The 17,838-nt window shown below is 48.0% G+C and overlaps 1 protein-coding gene across 1 annotated transcript in view; it reads left to right on the top strand.

The window, feature by feature from the left end:
• The first annotated feature begins 332 nt into the window (after positions 1-332).
• The window catches only part of PAN3 (poly(A) specific ribonuclease subunit PAN3), a 177,459-nt gene continuing 159,953 nt past the window's right edge, over positions 333-17,838 (top strand). The window contains exon 1 of the mRNA XM_082246131.1: positions 333-745. Within this exon, the coding sequence (XP_082102257.1) occupies positions 499-745 (247 nt within the window). The 5' untranslated portion in view covers positions 333-498. The remainder of the gene's footprint in view (positions 746-17,838) is intronic.

The following is a 17,838-nucleotide window of genomic DNA, read 5'->3' on the forward strand; positions in this document are numbered from 1 at the left end:
AATGAGGCCCATTGCTATACAGACCTATGATAACCATGGCTGGCCACACTCTGGATTTAGCCCTCTCCATTCCGAACTAGAATAATAGCTGTCGCAGAGAGGAACGGCAGGTGGGTGGTTGAGCACACGCACACGCACACGCGTCAATGGGCCCCTCAGAGCTCCTCCCCCTCCTCTCCGGGCCCAGGTGAGGTGAAGCGCCTCCCCGGCCATGATAAATGAGTCTCCGTCTGGCGGGCGGGTACTGACAGGCCTCTTTCCGTCATTTCCCAGCCTGCCCCGGGCCGCGCATGCGCAGAAGTCAGCGGGCTCAGGAAGAGGAAAATAGGAAAACAGCCGAGAGAGAAGAAGAAGAAGAAGGAGAAAACGACGGAGGAGGAGAGGAGGGGGCGGGGAGGATTCCTCAACACCTCCATAGTCTGGCCCGAGGCCCCGGGCCCTCCTTCCCTCCACACGGGGCTCCCCGTTCTTCCCCTCCATGGTGCACTGGTCCGGGCCATGAACAGCGGACTGAGCCCGGCCCCCTCGGCGGTGGGGGTTCCCGGGTTGAAGTTGAAGTTCTGCCGCTACTACGCCAAGGATAAGACGTGCTTCTACGGGGACGAGTGCCAGTTCCTGCATGAGGAGCCCCTGGGACTCCATGGCAACAGCCTGGCCGCTTACCCTCCTCCGCCTGTCCTCACTCCAGGGTCCAAGAAGGTGGAGCTGGGGGCCCTGGACGGACCGAGGATGGCCGCTGACTACGGTGAGCCAGGCCTACCCTGTGTGTGTGAGGGGTCACATGACTGGGGGGGGGGCACCTGCACCTACTAGTAGGAGGAGGGACTGCAAGGCCTACCAGGCCAGAGAGCGAGTGACTGCAAGTTGTAGGGTGCAGGGGGGCACTGTGAGTCGCAGGCTGCCTGCTGGTCGCAGGGTGTGGGGGGCACTGTGAGTTGCAGGCTGGTTGTGGGGAGTGGGTGCTGTGAGTCGCAGGGTGCGGAGTGGCACTGTGGGTCGCAGGCTGGTTACAGGGTCCGGGGGGCACAGAGTTGTGGAGGGCACTGAGTCTCAGGGTGCAGGGGGGGGCACTGGGTCCCAGGCTGAGGGGGGAGGGGGGCACTGTAAGTCGCCTGCTGGCTGCGGGGGAGAGTAGAGTTGCCATCTGTCCGGGATTCACCTGGACAGGCCAGGTTTTGAATCCTGTGTCCGGGTTTGTCCACTTAAAACCTGGACACCTTATTCATACAGGAATGTGGCTTAGACCAGGGCTTGACAGGAGGGTGAAGGCCCGGGGGCACTGTATGCTGCATTAATATTCTCTTTGGAGTGCCCAAAGGTGTTGCAGCTCTGTTTAAAATACTGTAGTGTATACTAAAACAAAAAAATGTACTGTGCGCTACTGAAAGTGTTTGAGTTGAAGAAAGTGACAACCCTAGGAGGGGAGACTGCAAGTTGCATGCTGGTTGGAGGGTAAGGGGGGGGGGTCTCTTTTCCACTGCAAGTACCGGCTCGGCCCTGCTAGGCCCGGTTTGCTTTTCCACTGCTGGTACTGCATGGTACGGTGTTGGAACGGTTTGGTATGGTTTGCCTTTCCACTAAAGTAGTACTAAAGTTAAGTGGGTGGGATAACAACGGGGTGGGTGGGATTCTCTGACCAATCAGTGGCTAGTAGTGACTGCATGCAAAGGATTGTGGGATATGGTACCGGGTATGGTACCTCTTGGAACCACAATCGAGGTGGTATTGGTTTTGAGAGCCGTACCGTTCGGTTCCATGCAGTGGAAAAGCGCCACCGTACCGAACCGTTCCTACACCGTACCATGCGGTACCAGCAGTGGAAAAGCACAAAAGCGAGCCGAACCGTTCGGTTCCATGCAGTGGAAAAGCGCTGTAAGTCGCAGGCTGGTTGCTGGTCAAGAGACTGCAAAGCCTATTGGGTCCAAGGGAGAGCACCTGCTTGTAGCAGTCTGCCTGCTGGTCAGAGGGTGAGGGGACCGCAAGACCTATTGAGCCACAGGGTGAGCAACTGCAAGTCCCAACTTGGCTGCTGGTTAGAGAATGAGGGGTCTGCAAGTTGGGAGGGTAGAGGGGACTGTAACCTCTATTAGGTCAGAGGGTGAGGCGCACTTCGGGGCCCATTAGGTCAGATGGTGAGCACCTGTATATCCCAGCCTGCTCAGAGGGTGAGGGACTACATGTCTCAGCCTGCCTTATGATCAGCAGGTGCAGCACTGAAAGGTCCAGCTGGCCATGCTGCCATGGGTAAGATGGAAAGAGAAAAAAAAACGCCCGCCTATTTAACCCTATTCCAAAATCGGCTGCTGGCACTACAATACAACAATATTGCTAAAGCTACTAAATATAAAAAATGCAGCGCTAAAATTGGCTAAGAAAGCATTCAACATGTGTTAGAACACATTATAAAATCACAAGTTATAAATAACCACTTGCCGACCGCCGCACGACTATCTACGTCGGCGGTCAGCCCCTCACAGGCAAACTAACCTAGGGCTACGTTGCTTGCTTGTGAGGGTCTAGGGAGCGAGCGCGCGCCCCCGGAGGCGCGCTCCCGCGTGGTCACGGACCCCCCCCCCCCCCCGCGCGTGTGACCAGCGGACCCGATGTCCGCCGGCCACTCGGCGATCGGCGGGGGAGAGGGAGAATGTCAGGCAGCTTGTGTAAACAAGCTGCCTGTCATTCTCCTCGCTGTAAAGACACTGATCACATGGATCTACTATGTAGATCCGTTGATCAGTGTCCTTACAGCTGAAGCCACAGCCAATCACAGTAGAAAGCACGCCCCTAGGGACACACACAGCCCCTCCCTCCCAAATAAAGTTAACCCCTTCACTACCAGTGTATTTTTAAAGTAACAGTGCATATATATAGCACTGATTACTGTAGAAATGTCACTGGTAACCCCAAAAGTGTCAAAAATGTCAGTCAAGGGTCCGATCTGTCCGCCGCAATGTCGCAGTACCGCAAAAAAAATCGCAGATCGCCGCCATTACGCGTTAAAAAAAAAAACAACAAAAATGACAAAAATCTTTCCCTTTGTTAGTAAACGCGATAACTTTTGCGCAAACCAATCAAAATACGCTTTTTGCGATTTTTTTTTTTACCAAACATAGGTAGCATAAAACAAATTGGCCGAAAATGTTAAAAAATTTTGATTTTTACATTTTTTTTTTTGGGGGGAATTTCATATAAAAAAATGTGAAAAATATTGTTATTTTTGCAAAATTGACGCTCTTTTTTTGTTTATAGCGCGTGATCAAAAAATCGCACAGGTGACCAAATACCACCAAAAGAAAGCTCTGTTTGTGGGAAAAAAAGGACGCCAAATTCGTTTAGGTACAGCGTCACACGACCGCGCAATTGTCCGTTAAAGTCACGCAGTGCCGAATCGCAAAATACCCCCTGGTCGGAATGGGGGTAAAATCTTCCGGGGCTTAAGTGGATAACCTATACATGCGTATAAAAGGACAAAACTGCATAGTGCAAAAGTCTTTCAATATCAGTCCAATAATTTCACCCTCAAGTGAAAGTGAACAATAGTGCAAAAGAAATCGCTGGATGAATAAATTAAAGTGTCCAAATCCGGATAATAAAATCCATGTAGGGATCAAAATTCTGTGCTCAAAAGTGGAAAGAAGGAAATGACATCACCAGTGCTCCAATCACCAGACAGAAAACCTTGGGAGTGCTTACCAGAAAAAACGGACTCTAAACCCAATGGCAAAGAGTCACATGAGCATAGGGTATAGACTTGTTGAAGCAGTCCTTGATGTATGGTCCCTCTAACGCTGGCTCAGGTGCTCAAAGAAATAAACTCCACATAGTGTAATAAGGTCCAAAAATGTGACATTAAAAAGTAAGCAACTTACATTTTCCACATGGATAACAAGCATTAGATATGATCACGTGTCTGGGAATGGGCGTAGTGTTGAGGAGGAAGCTCGCTATGACCCGACGTACGTTTCGTCCTCACTAACTACCCCAGATGACGTTTGTGAGGACAAAACGTTTGTCTGGTTATAGCGAGCTTTCTTCTCAACACTGCGCCCATTCCGAGACACGTGATCATATCCAATGCTTGTTATCCATGTGGAAAATGTAAGTTGTTTACTTTTTAATGTCACATTTTTACACTATATGGAGTTTATTTCTTTGAGCACCTGAGCCAGCGTTAAAGGGACCATACATCAAGGACTGCTTCAACAAGTCTCTAGTCTATACCCTATGCTCATGTGACTCTTTGCCATTGGTATTAGAGCCCATTCACACTAATACGACTTGTCAGGTGACTTGTCAGCCTGACAAGTCGCGGTCCCATTGTGTGGTATAGCAACCGTTTTAATAGGAGCGACACAAGTCGCTCCGACTTAGAAAAAGGTTCCTGTACTACTTCGGGGCGACCTGGAGTGACTCGCATAGACATTAATTCTGTGAAGTTCATGCAAGTTGCGCCGAAGTCGCGCTGCACGCGACGTCACAGGTTGCCCCCAAAGTCGTGCTGCGTTCGTGTGAATCGGCACTTGGGAGTCCATTTTTTCTGGTAAGCGCTCCCAAGGTTTTCTGTCTGGTGATTGGAGCACTGGTGATGTCATTTCCTTCTTTCCACTTTTGCGCACAGAATTTTCATCCCTACATGGATTTTTTTAAAACCCCTTTAACGTGGTTGTAAACCTTAAACATGAACAAATCATAGCCCTCTACATTATAGAGTGTACTTGTCTCAATTAAGAGCACTAAGTGTCATTTCTGTCTGTGGTTTCCTTCCTTCCTCTGCCATCGGCAAGAATCGCTTCTACCAAGTGTTCCTGACTCAGAGAGCAGACAAACCGGTTCAACATATGTAGGAGGATTAGTTTCATCTTTAAGTTGCACTGATTTGTCTGCTGTCTTTGAGTTGGGGAACACTTGGTAGAAGTGATTCTTGCTGATGGCAGAGGAAGGAAGGAAACTGCAGACAGAAATGACACTTAGTGCTCTTAATTGAGACAAGTGCACACTATAATGTAGAGTAATATGGTTTGTTCATGTTTAAGGTTTACAACCACGTTTAAAGTGGTTTTAAATCCTTCCATATGCCCAGTGAGGTGACTGGCCTCGGGTGATGGAAATTAAACAAATCATAAGGTGTACCTGTTTATCTGCAGTCTGCTCTTCTCTACAGTCTGCTCTTCTCTACATCTGTATATAGTGCAAAATTGTACACGGCTTGTCCCAAATTTGGGGGGGGGGGGGGGGGAGCTGAAGTTACTCTGCAGAGCATTGTGTGAGCGGCTTTAAAAGTAGACCCCCCCCCCCCCCCTCACTCACTCACTCACTCACACACATACACACCACAGGTACAGAGCTGAGGCTGTCAAACTGGGGATCCCTCTCCTGTCACCAATTTTCTCTTGCTATCAGGTAAACATGTCAGAAGTATTGCATGCTGATGGCGGAGGAACGAAGCAGCTGACAGAAATGACACATGCTCTTGAAACAAATGCACTATAGAGGGATATGATTTGTTCATATTTAATGTCTCGTGTTTATAACCACTTTAAATCACTAGCCAGACACTGTCCTCTTCTCTCTCTCTCTCTGGCATTTGCTTAGGAGTCTGTCATTTTGGCATAGTTGGAATGTGCTGGTAATGCCTGCCGAGCTGCTCACGTGCATTCAGTAGATGACTGAGTAGGCAGGTAGGTGCTTGTTGTTGCAGGGACATTCTGCTATAAAGAGCTGCCTAGTCTTTAGTTTTTGCTTTAAGGCATGCCATGAAGAACTGCCAAGGTTGCTTGTGTTCTCATCCGAATAGTCAGGCCATCAAATGACTGATGTCCCAACTGATAATGTGGAGCACCATGGCGACTGCGAATAAAACTAGGCCAAGATGGCTGTTTCCTTAGCTGTAAAGGATAGGGGGGTTAGTTCTGCTTTAACTATCCTAGTTTATCCAGGTTCTTCTTACATTGGTGTACATTTTAGAGGAATGTCCCCCCAGAGATTTTTCAGACTTGACCAGCTGTACCATAAGCTATCCTCTGTATGTTAGAAACCAATCTCCTATTCACTGACCATATGAGAAGCTCAGGTACACCTGCTCAGCGGTAGCAGCTGTGCAATGCACATCTTATCTGACTGGGATTGTCATTTGTGCTTTAGGGTAAGGGTGGCCCATGCCTGCCTTTACCTTGTAGGTGGTTTCAGGGTCTGACTTTTCCCCCCGCACTGGTTCCTTCTGGGATACTGCAATGCTACATACATAGGGACAGAATGCGCCTGAGGCCTGTGCGCATTGTTCTGCCCATATACACTGGAAAGCTTTGCTAGGGGTTGCAGTCGGAAAATGGGCTTTGAATTGTTCTGCCTTGTTTATCTACCGCAGCTCTCATTCCAGTATATTCCTTTATGGACCAAGCAATTTATAAACTTCCACTATGGACCTGTGGGGGGTTTTTATTTTTTTGCAGGTTTTCTAGCTAACGAGACCTGCAATGGATTTTCTAGTGCTCTGCTGATGTATATTTTATAGAAGCAGAGGACGTCTGGACTATGAATCTGTCTGCTAAACAGTGCTTATTGTTGCTGTGCCAGTCACTTGACATATAAGACTTTCAGAATGGGGAATCAAAATGACTAAATCACAGCAATAAAGTGTTTTAAAGTTTAATACAAATCGATTTCAAAGCAAATGTTTTTTTTGCACAGTACCATGGTGTAGACCAGCACTAAAAATTTCCACTTGATTGCTCGCATTTGGGGAGTGTAAAAAGTGCGGGGGGGGGGGGGTTGTGATTTCAGGTGCTGCCGGCAGGTGAGATTGAATGTTGAATGGGAGCAGTTCTTCCAGTGAACGACCAGGAACCTGGAGAGGAAGAAGAGGAGAGCGGGGATCTCCCACTGTGACAGTTTTGTTTTAAATTGCCCGGTGGCAGCTGTCAGTCCCGCCACCTGGATGGCTCCTATGATGGACAGAACACTGGTACAATGCTGGGCATGTGATGTCTATCATAGGAGGCGGGACTTTGTTTGACTGCAGCCACCGAGCAATTCAAATTAAACTGTCACAGCGAGGGATCCCTGCTCTGTTTGTCCGGGCCAGCTCTCCTTTTCTCTTTCCCCCTCCTCTCTGATCCCCAGGCACTGGTGAGGCGGCACTGATCCCTGCTCTGTGTAACCCGGCTGGCTCTTCTTCCTCTCCTCACTGATGGGCACTGGCGAGGCTGTGCTTATTGCCTTTCTACTCTAAAACTATGGAGCTTATTATGGAACTAGCCTCCACTCTTTTGAGAAGGCTTTCCACTAGAATTTGAAATGGTTCCCATATGATTTGAGTACATCTTTAAGCCTAGTACACACGCAACGATTATCGGCCGACCGATCGTCTGTCTTTTGTCCAGAGTGGTGTTTTGTTGGTTGGAATGTGCCTAGACTGCACACGAATTTTCTCGCCCAACAAAATTCTACTTCAGAAGTGATGTCATGTGTTGGTTTGCTTTCTTTGTGTTCTTTCTTCTCTGAGCATGCCCAGACTTGCTCATTAGATTTTTCCCTGTTGAAATCTGTACTGACTGCACGAAAATCGGACGTGTTTTGACGGAGGACAAAAATTTTATAGCCTGCAAACCAGATTTTTTTCGGCCGAAAAGTCCGAGTTGGTTGTCGGAAGCATCATACTAACAAGCTGAAAATCGGCAGATCGGTCGTCGGACGAAAATTCCCTGCCGATTTTAGACGCGTGTGTACGAGGCTTTAGGAATTCGACTAAGGACACCTGGCTTGCAGTCAGTTTATCTTAAAGATGCTCATTGGGGTTGAGGCTGTGTACATGCCTCTCATTCCTTGCCCCTAACACCTGAGAGTCTGAAAGTGTTGCCATTGTAAAATTTGGGGTACCATAGCTTTTTGTTGGTGGGTGTGTTTTTTTTTTATTTTATTTATTTTTTTATTGGGGCATACACTTTATTTCTGACATGACATCCATTTTACTTAACGCAACTCCCATCTTTTAGATTTTAACAAATTACTTTTATACTAACATTTAGTGTATTTTCCTTTTAAAATGTTTGAAAAAACAGCGCCACCATTAACAGCGTTGCTGCTCCCTTTTGGTCTATTAACATGCACGTAATGTTCAGTGGTTGGATTCAAAAATGTTAGTAACCAGTTCCGACTTTCAAGCATGGTGTAATTTTTTTTTTTTTTTTTTTTAATGTCAGTTAGGGGTCCGATCTGTCCGCCGCAATGTTGCAGTCCCACTAAAAATCAGATTACCACCATTACTTTTAATAAATCAAAAATGACCTAAATCTTTCCCGTAGTTTGTAGATGCGGTAACTTTTGCACAAACCAATCAAAATACGCTTACTGCGATATTTTTTTTTCCCAAAAATATGTAGCAGAAGGCAAATTGGCCTAAAATTATGAAAAAAATTGATTTGTGAGTTTCACCACCTCAGGGGTCTCGTCATCCCCGTTGGGCAGCAGTAGGGCCCCCGGGACTCCCTGTAGGGAAAGAGTTCCTGGTGGGAGATAGCCACAGAGAAGCTTTGTAAAAAAACATTGGGATAGAAAAAGGCGGGGCTTTGCGGGCCAGTGGGAGTAGAAGGATCAAAAAGTAGAACCAATTGTAAAATCAAGGATTCATTTTATTGGTATAACAAATAAAAAAACAAGCATGGATTACCATGCATGTATGATGGCAACAAGTACAACATACAATTGTTAAAATATATGGCGTCACTATTAAAATAGAAACATATCCCACAAAGGGTTTAGAGCGAAAAAACAAAGCCTGTGTAGGTGGAAGATGGGTCTCAAGCTGGATTCGGTCACGGTAGGTCCCCAGCAAGCCGACGCGTTTCGCTTAAGGCTTCCTCAGGGCCTGAGAGACCATAACAGACCGATGTTTCCTTTTTAGCAGTGACTTGTGTTAAGCGACAGGGCTGTAGCGGTACATAGGCTGTTCGGAAGATAATACTTCCATATTCACCATACAGAATTTATATAGGCATCAAGGGAAAAACTCTTGCATTAAATCCGATATATTGGGTCCCAGCTGCGTCATCAAGGTCAAGGCTGCTACAGATAGCTCCACTCTAGCATCTTGGGGTACAATCACCCCTCAGCAGGTAATTATCCTCTTCCTGGTTTATTCATCCATATGTGCGATCACCCTCAGATAAAATCAATCTAGTGTCTATATTGCAATCGTTTAAGCCAGGTTTAAAGGACCTCTATGCAGTTTGTAGGAAGTATATCCCCAATCTACTTGTCCTAAATGGCAGCAGAGTTGTGTCCCCGTATGCTCACCACCTGCCTCTAGGTGGTGAGCATACGGTGACACAGAGGGCTTGGATAGCCCAGGACCTTGGGTCCATATAATTGGAATATACGTTTGCATAGGTCTTATTTCCCTGCCTGGAGCACCCTTCAGTCTGAGGAGAGGTCAACTCTGCTGCCATTTAGGACAAGTAGATTGGGGATATACTTCCTACAAACTGCATAGAGGTCCTTTAAACCTGGCTTAAACGATTGCAATATAGACACTAGATTGATTTTATCTGAGGGTGATTGCACATATGGATGAATAAACCAGGAAGAGGATAATTACCTGCTGAGGGGTGATTGTACCCCAAGATGCTAGAGTGGAGCTATCTGTAGCAGCCTTGACCTTGATTACGCAGCTGGGACCCAATATATCGGATTTAATGCAAGAGTTTTTCCCTTGATGCCTATATAAATTCTGTATGGTGAATATGGAAGTATTATCTTCCGAACAACCTATGTACCGCTACAGCCCTGTCGCTTAACACAAGTCACTGCTAAAAAGGAAACATCGGTCTGTTATGGTCTCTCAGGCCCTGAGGAAGCCTTAAGCGAAACGCGTCGGCTTGCTGGGGACCTACCGTGACCGAATCCAGCTTGAGACCCATCTTCCACCTACACAGGCTTTGTTTTTTCGCTCTAAACCCTTTGTGGGATATGTTTCTATATTAAGTGACGCCATATATTTTAACAATTGTATGTTGTACTTGTTGCTATCATACATGCATGGTAATCCATGCTTGTTTTTTATTTGTTATACCAATAAAATGAATCCTTGATTTTACAATTGGTTCTACTTTTTGATCCTTCTACTCCCACTGGCCCGCAAAGCCCCGCCTTTTTCTATCCCAATGTTTTTTACGAATCTTCAACAGGGGTAAGGGCCTATTTTGCACGGCAATTTTTTTGTCAGCCACAGAGAAGCCTTAAGGGGAGAAGGGGTCCCTGTCCCCAGGGGAGATAGAGTAGGGTGGGGGATGAGATGGTATGTTGGGAATATGGGGTCATCTCACTCACCATGACCAAGCTGCAACGCACTCAGCCTTGGTCACCTGGGCTCCCTCCAGCAGCAGCATGGATGGGTGATCAGCATAGCTCAGACTGACTGAGGGCGACCTGTGTATGACGGGGGAGGAGGGGGGCTGGCCTTGCAGACAAGCCTGCTGTGTCCTCCGGCTCTCATAGGGCTCCTGTACAGCAGCACCTGTGTTAAACTTCATTTGCGTGGGAGCCAACTCAGGGGTGGAACTCTGGCTGGGGAGTAAGGGGTGACGTCACTGGTTGCTAGACGCCAAGCGGCTCTAGGCTACCAACCAGTGCTGTGTGTGTGTGTGTGCGCGCTTCGGGCGCCTCACTGCAGTAGAGTGCCGCGGCCACAGGCAGAGAGCCAGAGTGAACGATGATCGATTCCAGATGGTCACTGAACAGTAAGTCAGCGGTTTGGCGAACTTGCAAATTTTTAGTAACCGGTTCTGTGGAACTGGTGCGAACCGGCTGAATCCCACCACTGATCATGTTTGAGAAGTGGTGTTCATGCCAATGAGCTTGTAGCTTCATGTATTGAGCTGACAACACAGTCTCTGCTATACTAAAACCCTAAACAGTGTTGTCGATCCCTGCTCAGTTCTATGAGGACTACAAAGCTCTACCAGTGTTGTGGAAATGGGAGGAATGTGTTCTGTAGTCCAAAGGGTCCTAGGGTGACAAAACTGTTCCTCCATACAGTATTGCAGTAAGTTGGGCATTGCCATAAACAAGAGTGCCACTGGCAGGATCACTGGATAACAATCTGAAGAAAAATAAAAAAAATGCAGTCAACACATTTGTAGGCCTGTAAGTTGTGGTGTAATTTTTAAGTTTAGATACTTTGGGTTCAGCAGAATATTTTCTGTCAGCTGTAGACAGTCCTTCTGTGAGTCAGATCACATGCTATGCAGTGAGTGTAGAACACATACCTGCAGCAGCTCATTGGTGGAAGCATCAACAGAGTATTCATATGACACTGTAAGAACTCCATTAGCTTTTTTTTTTTTTTTTTCCCATACATGGGTAGTTTTCTGCTGCCTCTGTCCTATCCTCTATATAATTGCTTATGGTGTAATTAAAAACAGACATAATTTAATGATTTTGGTCTGCATTAACAAGTATTAAACACTGGAAGATTTTTTCAGATGTGGGAGTATGCATAAAACCTGCAGTTTTTTTTTTTTTTTACACGGTCACTGTAGCATAAATGTGGTGTACTTAAAACCCTTTTTTCTCAAGTAGTCTTCCAGGACAGCCCATGAGACTTTGGGCTCCTCCTACCAGAACGGGGAAACACGTTAACGCCACTAGATAAAAGGTGGTCCTAGTCGTCCTAATTCAGTATGAGTGTTTCCTGGAACCTGGTTATTTGGGTCTCATGGTCTGTCCTCCAAGTCTCCATCGATATAGGAATGATATACAGCTTTCTCCTGCCCAGTGCAATACCCCATACCTGCAGGTTTGTGGTGGCTGTTTTTCTCCTGTCCCCTGGAGAGGGCCAAGGCCGCTGATGGCGTCAGAGGAGCAGGAGGGATGGTCTCTGTCCACCCGTCCTGGAATGGCGGCAACATTGCAGGTAGCGTGGCTGGCAGAAAAGGAGATCGCTTTGCTGGGGGGGAAAGGGGGCGGAGCTCCTGCGTTCCATGCTGGCCCGGAGGAAGTGGAGTAGCGTCCTTTCCGGGTTGCAGTGATGTCAGTGGGCGCCAGAGACGCTGGTTCCAGTCTCAAAGGCGTGGACAGGGGACTGCTGGGTGGCTGGTGTTTGTGTACACCCAGCAGAGGCTGTGGAACACCAAAAGAGCAGGATGGACTCCTGCAGCTAATAGCTCACTTCGGTTAGAGACAGTCAGGCCTCAGATAGGACCGTGGCTAGAGCTCCACCACGTGGTGTGGTATGTGAGAATCCAGAAGAGGACTCTAGGTCTCCTTATTGCTCACAGGAGGACTCAGGATCAGAGTGAGGAACCTAGGGATAGGGAATCAGTCAGGGGCTCTAGGTAAAAGTTGTCATTAGAAGATGTTGATTTGTTAAAAGCTGTTGCGCTTTAAATTGGAAGAGAAGGTTCAATTATCAAAATGTGATTATGTACGAAGGAACGCGCAAGAAGGCCAGGGTTTTTCGTGTGCGCAGCTCCCTTTTTAGATACCATTAGATTAGAATGGGAGCATCCTGAAAACATTTTCCCAGCAACCTGAAAAGGTTTCCTTTTGATGAGGACTTGGAGCAGCCTTGGAACAAGTATTCTAAGTTGGGACGCGCCTCTTTCAAAAAATTTCCAAGAATATGGATCTAGCCTCTGATGACATGGGTACGCTTAATGCCCCGTACACACGTGCAGATTATCTGAAGACTTTTGTCTGCAGACTTACCATTTCTATGTAGTGCAAGGGCCTGCCGGATTGCATACAAATTGAAAGTGTTTAGGTTTGACCTCATATTATATGGTTTTGGTAAGTCTGCAGACAAAAGTCTTCAGATAATCTGCACGTGTGTACGGGGCATAAGAGACCCGATGAATAAGGGGGAATATCCTGTTGCACAGGGCCTGGGAAGCATCCATTATTGGTCTTAAACTGACCTTGGTATCTACTTGTGTAGCCAGAAACTTTGAGTTATGGCTTTCACTCGCCTGTCTGCCGGGACACCAAGAGATCAGATCATTAAAGGTTTCCCTCTTTTCCAGGTGGTAGATTTTCTGGCTGATTCCTCTGCTGAGTCGGTTGGGACGGCAGCTAGGACCTTGGCTTTGATCAATTAGATCAAAATAAGTCTCTGGCTTTAAACATGGTCAGGAGGAGACTCTCTTCTAATGGGTGACCATCTCTTTGGGCCCCGGGTTACAAGAAGCCCTGGAGTGTATGGCGTACTGAAAAAAGTAGCTCCCAGAAAAGAGAACCAGAGTCTCCGAAAGTTCCCCCCCCCCCCACCAAGGGCAGGGGGGCAAATGGCAGGGCCTGCGTGTGGAGGCCAGACCCAAGAAGCATTGGAGAGCTATTTAGTCACCAGCCTGCCCAGAGTTTGAATAAAGGCAACTGCCTTGAGTCTCCAGATAGGGGAATTGGTAAATCGGAACGTTTTTATTCCGGTTCCCAGGGCAGGCGACTCTACTCTCATATTTGTGATATAAAAAAAAAAAACCCCTCGGAAATACGGCCTGATATTGAACCTTCGTTCTCTAAATCCCTCAAACAAAATACAAACCCTTTCACATGGAATCAATATTTTCCATAAGGAATCTGCTTTACCCGGGGTGCTTTATGGCAACGTTGGACCTAAAAGAATGCCTACTTGCACATCCCTATTCACCCAACATAGCAAAAGTTTACGGCTTGCAGTAAAATTGGGATCAGAGATCTGGCATTTTCAGTTCCAAGCGCTGCCCTTCAGCGCCACGCATCTTTACAAAGGTCCTTGGGGGGAAAATTAATTGATTTCCCCCCCCCCCCCCTTACCTCCTTACCTGGATGACCTCCTAGTAGTGGCAGTCATGTCAAACTAGAGGGAGATCTCCAGACAGTTCAAGAGTTCCTCCAGTTTCTAGGCTGGATAGTCAACAAGGAAGTCTTTTTTTTTTTTTTTTTTTTTTTTTTTCTGAAGCCTTCCCAAAGAGTGACATATCTCGGGTATAAGATTTCCTTACTGGATCAATAGATTTTCTTTCCGGGGGGGGGGTTTCAAAAACTCATCATGGCATCCTTGCAAACCAACCCGTGGGTCTCTCTGATATCGCAAGAGCCATAGGCCTTATGACCTCTTGCTTTCCGGCTGTACCTTGGACGCGGTTCCGCCAACGTCCTCTTCAGTTCTTCTAAGGAACTGGGACGGGTCTCCAAGTTCTTTAGACTCGAGCTGCACGATTATTCGTATGACAATCAATCTCGATTCAAACCCCCCGCGATCTCAATCCCGAGTTTCCACGATTCTCAGTGACCATTATCAGCTCACATTTGTGTAGATCAGGGGTGGGGAATGTGTGGGCCGCATAGTGCTGCCTGCCCTCCTTCCCCAATCATGTCATCCCAAGTCTCTCGCGAGGTGAAGTTCTTGTCTCAGCTGAGCTGTCAGAATGGAGGTGATGTTTCCTGTATACTTCCGGCTCCGTCCTGACAGTCTTAGGCTGAGTAATATCAAATGCACTCCGCCTGTGAGGAGACTGACCAATACAGAAAGCATCTTCCTACAGCGCGGCACCGCTCCTGAGTCCTCACATGTGACTTGCTCCATTGAATTTGAGGTCTGTAGCCAGCATTTCGTTCCAGCAGTACCCACAGCAGTGTACATGCCTGACCCAGCAGCGCCCATAGCATAGTACCAGCTTCAGCCAGCCGTACCCACTAGCAACTCACCAAAGAGGCTGTTCCAGCCATCACATTAGGGGTGAGTTAATTAAATGTTTGACCAAATATACCAGGCTAATTGCATTGATGATTTTGTAAGCCCCCCCCCCCCGAATGATATTTATAAACATCCAAATGGCCCTTGGCGGAAAGGGTCCCCACCTCTGGTGTACATGCTGGCATACAGGGTGTCCCCGGGATGCTGGCATCGGTATTGTGGTGGGATTAATAAGGTAGCCAGGACCTGAGGGGGAAGAAGTCGGTCACGGCAGAGCCAGAGTGGAACGCAAATGGTGCCGAAACAGGAACTGATGTCGGGTGAGACACGGCGTGATGCGGTGGATGGGCGTTACTGCGTTCTTCAGACAGAGGCCCTGGGGGTCACTGCACCCTTCATCCCCCTGTGAAGTATACGTGGCATGCCATGCTTTTTCAAATGTAATTTTTTCACATTTCATTTTTTTTTTCCTTTTACATTTCTTTAAATTTGCAGCAAAGAGTACTATGGCTTATTGCCATCTTGTTTGAGAACCTGATGTTCGGAGGTTGTAAATCTTTAAAATAAAATTGAGAATTGTGATCTTCATTCTAAGCCAAAAAGTGATTCTCATTTTTGCCAGAATCGTTGAGCTCTGTTTGTAAGGTATGCATTCCCTCTAAAGCAGTGGTTCTTAACCTGGTTTCTACCCAGGGGTTCGGTGGGTCAGTCTCGAGGGTTCGGCACACCCTCCCCTAGTACCACTTCGATGTCGGACTATTTCTCCAGTTTCAGGCATGTCCTTCCGCTCCCGCTCCGCGCCGCCATCATGGAATGCATAACATCCAGTGGTGAAGCGTGGGGGGTGCAGGGGGGGCCGGGCGCAACATCTGGGGGGGGGGCACATCCGCTCCGCAGTGTCATGTCACTCACTGTCATGATAGGCTGGCCGCCGCCACCCACTGAGTCTGCTCGCACTCGCAGCTCTCTCTGCCCCTGGCTCACTCACTGCTGGCTGTGCAGCTCGGCTCCCGGCCGAATCCGATCCAGCCGGAGCCGGCGTCGCCCACTGTGGAGTGGTGGGGGGGAGACAAGCCAGGCGTGCGGTGCGGAGAGGGACTGTCTGGGGGAGGGACTAACCCATGCAGCGTCTGCCCAGCGCAGTGTGGGAGAGAACCACAAGGCCAGGCAGCCGCAACAGCAGAAGAAGCCGGCAGGTGAGAGGCCAGAGAGCCAGTGGTGCTGCAGCCTGCAGGAGGAAAACCTAGCCTGTGATCGGGAGTCGGGACACAGGTGAAGAAAAAGGTAGGACTGGAGTAGTACTGGCTGTACTAGTCTAGTGACTGACTGTCTGACTGACTGTGTGAGAGCACTGAGAAGACTATGTAAAGGGGATCTTGTTTATGGGGAACCTGGCCTGTAAGGGGGGAGATCTAAATGGGGAACGGAACCTCACCCCATATAGATCCCCCCCTTACAGTAGGCCAGGGTGAGGTGGGGTCCCCCATATAGATCCCCCCCCCCCTACAGCAGGCCAGGGTGAGGTTAGGTCACTCTGGGGTCCCCCATATAGATCCCCCCTTACAGCAGGCCAGTGTGAGGTTAGGTCACTCTGGGGTCCCCCATCTAGATCCCCCCCCCCCCCCTACAGCAGTCCAGGGTCCGGACCTCACCTCACCCTGTCCTGCTGTAAGGGGGAGATCTATATGGGGGACGGGACCTCACCCTGACCTGCTGTAAGGGGGAATCTATATGGGGGACCTCACACTGGCCTGCTGTAAGGGGGGACCAGGTCCCCCCTATAGATCCCACCTTACAGCAGGCCAGGGTGAGGTGAGGTCCCGTCCCCCCATATAGATCTCCCCCCTTACAGCAGGCCAGGGTGAGGTGAGGTCCGGGGTCCCCCATATAGATCCCCCTCACCTTGGCCTACTATAAAGGGGGTGATCTATATGGGGGACGGGACCTCACCCTGGCCTGCTGTAAGGGGGGATGCTGGACATAAAAACAAAGAAAAGGAACAGACTTTGTTGCGAAAATGACATGAGTGGCACTTGCCAAGATAAAGCCGCACATTTCTGAACTGGTCTCTGAAAGACAACAGCAGACGTCACACTAATTTGCAAATAATGAAGTAAATATTCATTATGTTTTTGTGTAAAAATCATTTTTTAATGGTTTTGTTCTTAATGGTTTTGTTCATTTTGTGCACCTATGTATAAATATATACCTATGTTTTGAATTTGAGAAAATCATATTTATTTTTCCAATTAAGAAGGGTTCGGTGAATGCACATATGAAACTGGTGGGGTTCAGTACCTCCAACAAGGTTAAGAACCACTGCTCTAAAGTAAAGAGCCCTGTGGTGGTGGTCGCCACTTCACCTGACCCAGAGTGCTGAAATGGGTTATTCCAATACATCAGAATAACGCCGGATGCAAGATCTTATGATGGTGAGCCCATCTACAAAACCAAATTGCAGGGAGAATGGTCCCCGGTGGAAGCAAGAGCATCAGCAAATCAAAAGGAGTTTCTAGAAATGCAGAGGGCCTTGGACGTTTTTCAGGCAGAGGTCAGCGGTCACCATCTGCAGAATCGACCTGACCACATTGCAACAGTAGCGTAACTCAACAAGCAAGTTGGACTTTGCAGTTCACAGCCCAAAAGATTCTATCTTGGGCTGAGGTCAATCTAGCCTCCCATTTCAGCACTTCATCTGAAAGGGACTCTGAACTGTTTGGCTACCAGGTGCGTCGAGACAATTGGTCCCTCAACCTGGACATTTTTGGAGAAATTGCCAGAAGGTGGGGTTCCCCAGAGGTGGACCTTTTTGCAGCCCAAACATACAGCAAAACAGATTCTTTTCCTTGAGTCCTGGGGATCAACGCTTTTGCGAATCCCTGTCATTCAGCCTCTGCTACGCCTTCCTTCCTATCAGACTAATCCCAGAAGTCCTCCGGAAGTTTCTTCTGGAAAACAACAATTTGATCCTGATAGCCCCCTTTTGGCCCAAAAGGCCATGGTTTTCACGCTGGTGAACCCCTAGCCTCCAAACCTCCAGTGACTCTCCCTAGGAGTTAGGACCTGTTGCCTCAGGGTCCGGCATCTCATCCTCAGGTGGCATCCTTAAACTTAGAGGTTGTAAACCCAAACAACCTTTTTTTTTTTTTTTTTTTTTTTTTTTTTTTTTT

This window comes from Pelophylax lessonae, assembly GCF_965119305.1.
Source record: "Pelophylax lessonae genome assembly, chromosome: 2".
Lineage (NCBI taxonomy): Eukaryota > Metazoa > Chordata > Amphibia > Anura > Ranidae > Pelophylax > Pelophylax lessonae.